Genomic DNA, 10,731 nt, shown 5'->3' on the forward strand with positions numbered 1-10,731 from the left:
ATTTCATTCAAAGGATGATCTTGGTTTAGTATCAGAGAAACAGAATATCCTTTAAAATAATTGTAAATACTGTCATTTCAAAATACATCTCACATACAAGCGTAAACCTGGAATACAAATTAATTCCTAACCAGGAAGCTTTATAACTGACAGAATAAAGTGACGATCTCTGCAGAATGCATTCATAGAAGCCTGAACCTGAAAGAAGCCGTCTTCAGACGTCTCACTTTAACAGTGCCTACAGCAAAAGGAGATAGACACATTCAATTTCCTTTCCATATATTCAACTCGCAATGCCTAAGAGCAGGGATATCCCCTGCAATCCTCCATTATCTGTTAGGGCAGAGATAACAGGAGCTGGATTAAACAGAATGATGGAGCTTCCCACCCAATCGCTACTCAAGTACCATTCAGCGAACCCACTGCATCAGAGTCCGTAACAATAGCAAAACACTCACCCTTCATTTTATCTGTAACATTTTAAAAAAATTCCTTTCCTGTTATGTCTTGTGTACCATTACCCTTCACAAGCAAGCACACAAAGTATGCCACAATTCTCCTCTAGCTTCCCTTTTTTCCTACTACAATTCTTTGCTCTTTTTTTTCCCCCCACATAACATAGCTTTTAGATGTTACGTATAGCTCTGTTGTGACTCTCCATTATGTGAAACACCAACTATTTCCTCAGGACTTAGTTTAAGAACAATTTCCAAATTTTAAGAATGATAAGCTGATACAAAGAGTACCCGGAAACAAGCAATTAAAAATTAAGAATTCTGAAGGAGTACTGTGAAATTTTGAAGGAAGAAGAAAAATCCTTATTTCTATAATCGCAGTACCTACTAATGTTAAGTGACTTATATAATTGGGAAGCTGGTTTTGACACATATATATATATTTAAGTACATTATTCAGAGAGGATATTTATCCTAACTTCAAAACTACTGCCTGCAGTCTGAAGACATAGGAATGCTTAGACCATCAGTGAAATCCCATTGTATTAAACAGATAGCAAAAAGGCAGTTTAGGCCAATTTCTAATTTAAGGATCATCACATGAATTTCTCAGAACATGCATTTGTAACAATGAGGAATAAACGCTTGAAAAGTGAACAGTTGTCTGTTTTAAGAATTACCTTACAGACTTCCACTAGAGCAAACCAGTCTTGTACTGTAGTAATGGGAGAAGGCAACAGTACTGAACAGTTAACTAAGGATCAAGTTACTATCAGAAAAAAAGTACAAAAACATTTTTTAAACATATGTGTAAAGACAGCCAGTTCCAAAATGTGTGCTTTTTTTTTTTTAAAGTGCCAAACTGAAATCTAAATGAGTTTTTAAAATATTCACAAAGAAAAGTTACCAAGGACACTTTGAGTATTTATTTGAAGGGCAAGCAAGGCTAAGAGAATATGATAGCAGATACAGGAATTAAATTTTGTAACAGAACCCAACACTTCTCAATGACTTGCTGTGTGCTGGGCTGTCATTTAATTTACAAATGTATGCATGGAATAGGACTACTGATACTTCCTTGGACTTCATAAAGTAACTTTAAGTGCTTGGAAAGATGTAATGCATTCTGGAATTCAGTTGAAGACTACAATAATTATTCATGCTACAGATTAAACTCTCTGTATAGATTATATAGTTATTAAAGTCTGAATTTTGATATATTACAGCTCACTACAAATGCAAGAATGCAAACATAAAAGTAAATAAATTAATGAAGATGATGATGATGGGTGTATAACAAATTTTCACATGAAATACAGATTAGAGATAAATATAGATTAAAACATTTAGGGAAATAAAGTTTCAGACTTCAGACAGACAAACATTTCGCATTGCAGACCATATGGTAATAATTCCCATTACCATTGTTGCCATAGATAAAGCACACTTACCCATATTTGATTTTCTCACTTCAAATATCACCCAGATTTGAAACAAAAATAAACACAACCAAAAAAAAAAAAACACACCAAACTTATATTCACAGGGAAAGCAATAAAAAATTGATGCTTCAATGTCAAGTTCTGTTGTAGCAATAAAACAAATTATTGATTTCTTACTATAAGAAAGATCCTTTTAAGACATTTTCTGAAGAAATGCACACTGTAAAAGATAACCAACAGCTTTCAGAGAAACAAGATACTCAACATGTTGGTTTACGAGTCATCAATTAGACTCTTATTTCAACAGATACGTACAAAATAGCCTTTTCAATTGATAATATTGATAATGGTCATAATATTGATAATTATAATAATCAGTGCAAAAAACTGCAGCCATGTATTGCAGAGGGACAGGTTACTTGGATTTATGAAATGTATGTATGTATCAAATGTATTATCAAAATGCTGCAGCTTTATAAAAAATATAACCAGGTAACATCACAGTAAACAGGAGATCCTACATTTGTCATATAGTGTAAAATGTATACAGCACATACAATTTCATTTGTAAAGCACAGATACTGTGCAAGCTGCTCAGGATAACATGCAAACTAATAAAATATTCTAAAGCAGAACATAGGAAAACAAAAACATTTAAATTATGCCAAAGGTCAGATATAGACTCACAAATCCAGGGAAGTTCAGGGGCTTTCAATTTAAAATAAGTTACATCTATGTATTTGCAAACATATTGTATACTGTTTTAACAGCAACTTTCTCTCTTCTCTACAGAATACCCACTCCCTTCTGCATTCTTGAGCTGTTCTCTAATCCATCTTAACCTTCTCACTTTACTTGAACAATGTCCACACTTCCTACTGCAATCCAAGGCCAAACCTAGAAGCCTACATACAGCAAGAGAAAAGGCTCCTTTGAAGACAACTGAGTTTGAGGGTACTACCTCAGCAGAGGGGACATTTTGTAGATCAGTATCAGAGAACTGTCTAAAAGCAAGTAGTATCATCTGTAAACAAAGTTGGAGAAGTTATGTGGTGTGACCTCATCTAGATTAGGCAAACATCTTCATTCATAGAGTCATTATACCTCTTTCCTAATAGCTAGCACTCTAAAAAAGACCTCAATGGTTTAATTTGAATTGCACACTATAGAAATAAAAAAGATCTTCCATATTTCCACATTTTTTTACAGGTACAAAGGACTCTATATAGTATCTAATCATGGATGTGAGCATACAGAAAAGAACTTTTCCAAGGCAATCATACGTCAAACATTTGCCATTCAACTTCCTCTGCCGCAGTAATTCCTTTGTAGTAATTGTTAAAACTCCATTAAAACTTTAAAAGTGCACGTTAAACATCATATTTTCCCCCCAATTTCCACAGATTTATAGTCTACTGTACTTGAGAAAAAACTTAACGTCTAACTAAGCTTAAAGTGTAATAAAATCAATAATGTATTTTAGAAGATGAAATTATCAAACTCATTCGTTCACATATTTACCAATGCATTACAAGCTTCTAATGGAAAGCGAAATTCTCACCCATCCTTAGTTTGATCTGCCACTCCGGCCAACAGCTGCACTGTTTTAGGATTGTAATGCGGATCTGTATAAAGTCCTAGGTATTTTTGCACAAAATCTTCTGGGGTCATGTAACGCTCACCATCTTTCTCAACACTGGCATACTAGAGTAAAAATAAAAAACAAAACCACACAAACAAAAATGAATCCATTTAGATGTTAATTACCAGTGATTACCAAACTAGTATCTTTACTGAGTATCGCTTAAAACAGTGCACAACTGTCTGCTCTGAAATTAAAGGGCTTGATTAAACTAATAGCGTTACTACACTAGTTGCATATCACCAACAATCAGATTATTCCTGTAGAATAGATGTGTTCATATAATGGCCAATATCTTCTAATAAAAAGACAATTACACATTTTCAGAAACTGTCAGGTAATTGCATAAATTTATAAAAATCACAGCCCTGCTGTAGCTTTCCATTTGCAGCTACACTGTGAAAACACAGCACATAAATTTTCTTACATTTCTAGTAGCAGATATCTTTTGAATTGTTCCCGATCACTATTTTAATTAGTTTAGAAAATATATATTATTTCTTTTCTCTTTTTGTGAGAAATACATTTTCAAATTCATTTTTATCCTGAAACGAATGGCATCTTTCATTTAAGTAAAAATTCACAAACACAGACAAAAAGGATTTGAATAAATGGAATTGTTTTGATTTTATTTTGAGTTTTAATTTCATTAACAACACATTTTCAAATAAAAATCACAAGGAAATTTTAAATTATAGAATTTAGATATTAATAAAACTAACTAAAAATAAAAAACCAAGTACATCTTTATTACTTGTATACCAAGACAACTGCCACATGTCTGTATCAGTATTCTTACCGACTGCTTTTCTGTTTCAAATAATTAATTGCTGGTTCTTATCTATAGGTCAACTTTTAATTTAAAGTGAACTTCTTAGCATAAAGTAAATTCCTCAGCTGTCCAGTTACACTGGGTAATACCAATCTTGAACTAAGAACATGTGGAGACAGGAGTAGAAAGCATCACAAGTGATGAATAAAAGGCAAATGTATTATAGAAGTTCATATACCTCAGATCATGTTTCAAGATGGCAATGTAGTTGAAGGAAAAAATTCTTGTGGTTTATTTATAATATGAGAGCAATCTTAGAAATAAAACCTAAGTTTTCAGATTACAAAGTTAAATTATGTTTGCATCCTGGAACACTGAAAAGTAGCTTGAAAAAGATTTCTAGTTTCCTAAACAACTGTGACCCAATTTGGTTTGACAGTTGAGGTTTTTCTCAGCATATTTGCCCACAAAACCTGTAAGCAAGCTTATTTGTTTACAATCCACCTCTTCTATTCACTCTCTACTGTAATGTCTACTCATACACACAATGATCTAGATGCAGACCTTCAAATATATACATAGAATTGCCTTTCTACTGAGAAAGTTTAAAAACTACACAGTTGTTCCATTAGAATTTTGATTTGCAATGGAAGTAATGGTTTTTAATTAATTTGTAAAAACATAATTCACCTTTCCAGGTTCTAGTCATTCACAGATGACTATATAAGCATTCTCTGCAGAAAAATTAATGGTAATGCCCCCCAAGACCTATAGTGCAACATCTACGCTAGTGAATAAAGTTCAATTAATGGCCTTATCTGTGATTTGTAACTTTTCCTCTATATACAGCAGTACCTTGATTAAGTTGACACAGCCTTATGTGAAAGAGTAACAAAATGGGCCCTTACTCTGCCAGGGACCCACAGGAATCAGAATATCAACAATTAAGTCATAACAACACATAATACCTGTTGATGCCATTATGATAAAGGGGATTATTTACAATGTCGCATGCCTGTTTCAGCTGTATGCGACCCAACCGATACAGTCACAACACTATTTCAGCGTAAAGAAGCTTGCATCAGCATCAACGCCTGCCTAAGCTTCTCACCTACCTCTTCCACAATACCAGCCCCTCACACCACCTATCCTGCTTCCACTCTGTAGCTGCGATGACAGCTGTTTGCAAGGCTGCACTGTAAACCACATTACTGAACTAATGCAGAATCAAAATAGATTATTTCCACAAAAATAGGAAGGAATGGACAGTAATCCTTTGACTCAGCACTGCTGCTGACATGACAATATAACGAAACTGACTTCACTGAATCAACTCAGAAAGGTTCTCTTCTCAGTCATATACAGATGTGACTAAAAAAATGCATTATGAAGCACAATTCTGCTGCAAGACATGCAATCCAAAGAAAGTTTTATGTACGAAGGACCATCAAACATGCAGAGTAATACAGAGCATATCTTCAAGAATAACAGAATTCAACTGTATGACAGCAGAGTGCATATCAAGGACAGCCAAGATCTAAAAATCATCATCTTTTTTTTCTTCAGACACCAATTTATCAGAGTTCATTACAAATAGTGAACTGTTTTACAATAAAAACTGTGTGGAAAGTTTTGTTTAAAAAAATTGAGACAAAAATAATTAACTGACAGATACATTGAGCTCCATATGAGAAGGTCATGGTATTTTGAAAGAGCTTGGCAGCAAGCCAATAAATTAAGGCCTGACAAAGTAGCCAGGCATGTATTTACATTTGTCCTCAAGTTATCTTTTCACCATACAACTTAGGTCAAGAATCTTTTAGCACAGAATAGGCAATTGTAAACTATATTTTAATTTGCACATAAAACATGACATCAATTAAATATTTATTTCCCTCACTCTTGAATTATATTTATAATACAAAATTCCTACTATACATTTATAGACTATCTCAGGTAAGCACTTGATGAATTTGCATGAGATTTTTTCGTAAACATCATCACGTAACATGAACACACAGGAACTCTAGTCGTGCAATATAGTGCTAGGTATCATCACACTTTCAAAAACAATCCTTTCCTTGAAAAATTGGCTCATTTTCAATTTAAAGGGGTTTTCTATCCCAATGATTTTACCTGGGCAGAGGAGAAATAAGTTCCAAAACAAAAGATATCTACAGGTACTCTTAGCTTTTTTTTTTGTTGTTAGGCTAAGCTATGAGCAAGAGATTCAGGATGTTGGGGGGTGGTCAGGGGGGAAGTTTCCTGTATTAAAATTGCAAATTTGATTTTGTTTCTTTCTCCACCTTGCTGGAACAGGTTCCACTTGCATTCAGCAGGCAGGGAGTAATTCAACTATATCCCCCAAGGGCTGACTGGGCCTTGCCTGAGAAAAAAGAATGAAGGCTCACTACGAAATCTGGTAACTATTGTTATACATAACTCTTTTATCCTTCCGTGAATTTTTGTTTTGTTCTTTTATGGTTGTTATTGAAATCAGTGGTTAGCAACACCAGAAAGGTAACTTATTTGACGGTGCACAAACATGACATTTCAGTGTCTGCATTTCAGTTACAGGACTACATAGAAAGAATAGCACATCCTTTTAATACAAGTCTAACTTAAGATTTTTAACAGTTTAAAATAATAAAAAGAAATATATAGCAAGCCTCAGAAATTCTAAGAGAAAGGTATATATCAAGCAGCCATTAAGATACAACATAAACTGGATGGACAGAGGGGCACATATCACATTAGAGGGTAAGCATGAACAGAAGGAAATTTAAGTACGCTTTCTATCAATAAGGTGGATGACGAAGAGGCCTAGAGTTCACATCTTCCCTTCAAACCATTTCCAAGGGAAGCCAAATTTAGGAAGGAATGCACGACCTTTAGCTGAAGCTCATAGAACAGGCCGGCACTCTCAGCAAAGAGCACAACATAGCTGACCCCTGATGTGCGCAACACTAGTAATATTTCATAAGACTTTCTACAACTTAGTCTTGGAAAGCGTGGGCTCTATTCTGATTTTGAGTTTGCAACTAAGTTTGCTTGCTACCTATCAAACAAAAACCACAATTTCAAACTCAATTATAAACAAATCTAATCCAACAGAAATACAAACTTCCTTTCTATGCCAGAGGTATATGTGTTGTTTCTGGTCATTTACTGCAAATCTCAGATACTCAAGGGGAGACAGGAGAGCTTTTGTATTTTTCATTCCTCAGAGCACAAAACAATCCACAACTTACTTTGCATGTTTCTTTGAAGACTGCAAGATAAGACATGGAAAAGACCAAAATCCACTGTCTGCTTTTTAGGTCAACAAAACATGTACTGTCAGAGAGACAATTTCAAGATGCAATTGTACAACGTTCTTCCTCTCCACTTTTCCCTGTATGACCAAAATCAAGGACTTCAAACCATTACTTATTTCCAGAAGCAAGCACTCCTACTGACTCAAGTCAAGAATCAAAAAAATTCCACATTTCCAAGTTGAATAGAAACCATATTTCCCTTTTTTGCAACCAGATATCCAAAACTATCTTACAAGTTGGAAAAGAGCTGTGTGATGTTGTAGAACCACACATTTTTATACTGTATTGATATTTTTTGAATTGTATTTTCATGTTGCTTATTTATATACTGTACTGTATTCCTTATTTACAAAAGCTAAATGATCTATCAACAATAAATGAACCTGTGATAGGTTTTTTACTAGAAACTAAACGCTGAGCTTTCACCGTTTGATTCCAACATTCTAAGTTTTCAGACTCCTGCAACATTACCAGTGTAACCCAGTAGGCAAAAGCAAAAATCTGCCAGAACTATAGCTGGGATATAATTTCTCTCTCTCAGGTAAAAAGGTCTCTTCTGTCTACTTATCATATGCGGAAACTGTTAGGTAATACAGTAAGACCAAACGATAGAAGTCAAAGATTAAGTAATTGATTTTATTATTTACAGTATTAGCTCTAATACTTGATTTTATATTCTTTCCCTTTTCATGGAGGAAAGCTTCTTGAATATACTGTGTAATATTCAACATAAAGGGAAAAGAAAAAAGGTATTTTAGTGATTCTGGAAATACCAGTGGCCCAACTATGGATGTAAAACAATAGTTGTTCTTATTCCATCTGCTGGAATCAAACCTTCATTATTGAAGTTTTAGGACTGACTGAATTTTCCTTTCACATTGTGCTTCACTGTAACTTAAGGGGAGTGAAGAAAGCTTCATGGTGTTATTTAAATGTTAATTCTAAGGCCCTGCAAGTGATAGTATTATGAAATCAATCAATCTTAAGAAATCAATTTTAAATTCTAAAAACATTGGCAGTCGTCAATCTGTTTGGAAGAGCAACACAGATAAACCCTGAGGGCAAAACGTAGCAGCCATGGAAGAATTTTTTAGAATCTTTCAAAAGCGTGTTTAAAAAAATAACTAGTACTTAGTTATGGCTTTAGCTATTTGCTTTATAGGAAACTGGAGCACACTTCATAAGATTATTTAGGATTATCATTTGGAAACAGTTAATCGTGACTGGTGTCAGGAGCAGTCTCTCCTCAGCGCCTGACGCGCTGCGCCTACAAAGTGAACTTTTAAGTGTCCCACAGGCACAACCTGAGTGCGATGCGGTGGCAAACCGCTGAAAGGGCAAAAAATAAAAGCCCTTGAACCGAACACCATTAGACAGATCTCTTTACCTGCAAAAAAATACTTCGTAGTTCAGCAGGATCCGCTCTTTTGGTTGATTGCACCTGTGAACACAGGCAGGTTAACGCCTCGCCAGCCGGGCTACCGGCAGAGCGCGGATAAGAGCCGCCGGTGCGCCCGTCAGGGCAGCAGCGCCGGGCCCCCACCCGCGCACTGCGGGACCCCCCCCGGCAGCTGCCAGCCGCGGGGCTGCCTGCAGAGCCCCCCCCGCGCGACGCCGGCCGTTACCGCCCGGCGGGCCCAGCCCTCACCGCCCGCGCGCGCCGGGTAACGGCCCCGCGGCCGCCCCACGCCCGCCGCCCCCGCGCCCCACCGCCTCACCCCGGAGGGCGGAGGCAGGGCAGGCTGCGCTGCGCTGCGCTGCCCCTGCCCCGGGGCCGCCCCGGCATCGCCCCCCCCCCCCGCCGGCGACTTCCCCCGGCCCCCCGCGGGGCTCCCGCAGCAGCGGCTGCCTCCTCCCGCCGCCCGCCTCCTCCCCGGCCGCCCCGCGGGTCGGCCCCTTTCCTCCTGCGACAAGCGACGGAGGGGGAGAGTCACCTTGACCGCCATGCTGCGCCCGGCGAGAAGGAGGAGGAGCCGCCCGCCGCTACCCACCCGCCGCGCCGCCGCAACAGCCGCCGCCTCAGCGCAGCGCCGTGGTAATGAGCGCCCTGCCCTGCCCTGCCCCGCCCGGCGCGGCCCCGGGCTCCCCTCAGCGGTCGCGGCTGCCGCCGGCAGGTCCCACGGGGCGAGGGGAGCAAAGCGGAGCCCGCCGGCAGGGGCCTCGGCGGGTGCCCGGGGCAGGAGGTGCGTCCTCGCCCCGCGCCTTGGCCACCACACGGACCCGCGGCCGGCGGTGCTGGGCACCGGCGCTAGCACGGGTTGGACGGCGGATCACCCGCCCCGCCGAGGGCACCTGGAGCGCGGGTGTGGGTCCGTGCTGCAGGGGGGCGCCTGGTAGCACCTCCACAGTGCAAAACTGAACTTTTTAAGATGCTGCTGGAACTCCTTTCTCGCTTAACGGATGCAGCCGTGCCCCTGAGGGTCGGCGAGGCTAAGCTGGTGATACCAAGTGCTGGAACTGTTCACAGACCAGCATTCTGGCAGCACGGCTGCGAGGCGGCAGTAGCCCCGTATTTCAAAGAGGCACAAAGGAATCAATTCTGGCTGGAATTCAGTAGCTTCTGACAGCTTCATAACACTTCAGCAGTAGAGCACGTTGACTTGCTTTAAGCGTCGAAATGAAAAACATGCAGGCCACAGCCTCAAGAAGGGAGAAATTTATACTTTGTTTGGACAATTCAATCACAGTAAGTGCTTAAATAATAATGCATGTTATGTCTTGCTGTACTATTTCAAGGACCCAACAACATCTTTCTTATCACATGTGACTGGAAAACATAAAAAGGACAGCTTCTGTTATACCTCAGATAACACAGTGCGATATAGATTTACATTATAGTAGTTGGGAATTCATAATGGTGGTCACAAAACAAGGGCTTATAACCGTAAGTTTAGAACAACGCATTTTCTTCAGAAAGCAGAACTTTTTTTGGCTACAGGTCAACAAGAATGTCCTGAAGATAATTTGGAGTTCACATACTATGTATATGCCTATGTGCCAGCTGACAGCAGAAACAGTTTTGCTAGAAATCTGCCTATTTGTGAAGTATTTGGCCACTAAACCATCTTGTTCGGCAAGTCCATATCTATGCTAATTGCAGTTA

The 10,731-nt window shown here is 38.9% G+C and overlaps 1 protein-coding gene across 2 annotated transcripts in view; it reads right to left on the minus strand.

Moving 5' to 3' along the window:
- Window positions 1-9,654, minus strand: part of SLC25A12 (solute carrier family 25 member 12) — a 53,441-nt gene extending 43,787 nt beyond the window's left edge. The window contains exons 1-3 of one of the 2 annotated variants that reach the window (XM_037398049.1): window positions 9,563-9,654; window positions 9,016-9,069; window positions 3,459-3,601 (exon numbers count right to left, since the gene is read on the minus strand). In XM_037398049.1, coding sequence (XP_037253946.1) covers window positions 3,459-3,601; window positions 9,016-9,069; window positions 9,563-9,574 — 209 coding nt within the window. In that variant the 5' untranslated portion in view covers window positions 9,575-9,654. Of the gene's footprint in view, window positions 1-3,458; window positions 3,602-4,338; window positions 4,471-9,015; window positions 9,070-9,562 lie in introns of those variants that run through there. The other variant, XM_037398050.1, reaches the window with a different exon arrangement.
- Between the last annotated feature and the right edge of the window lie 1,077 nt (window positions 9,655-10,731).

The sequence above is a fragment of the Falco rusticolus genome, chromosome 8 (genome assembly GCF_015220075.1).
Source record: "Falco rusticolus isolate bFalRus1 chromosome 8, bFalRus1.pri, whole genome shotgun sequence".
Taxonomy (NCBI): Eukaryota; Metazoa; Chordata; class Aves; order Falconiformes; family Falconidae; genus Falco; species Falco rusticolus.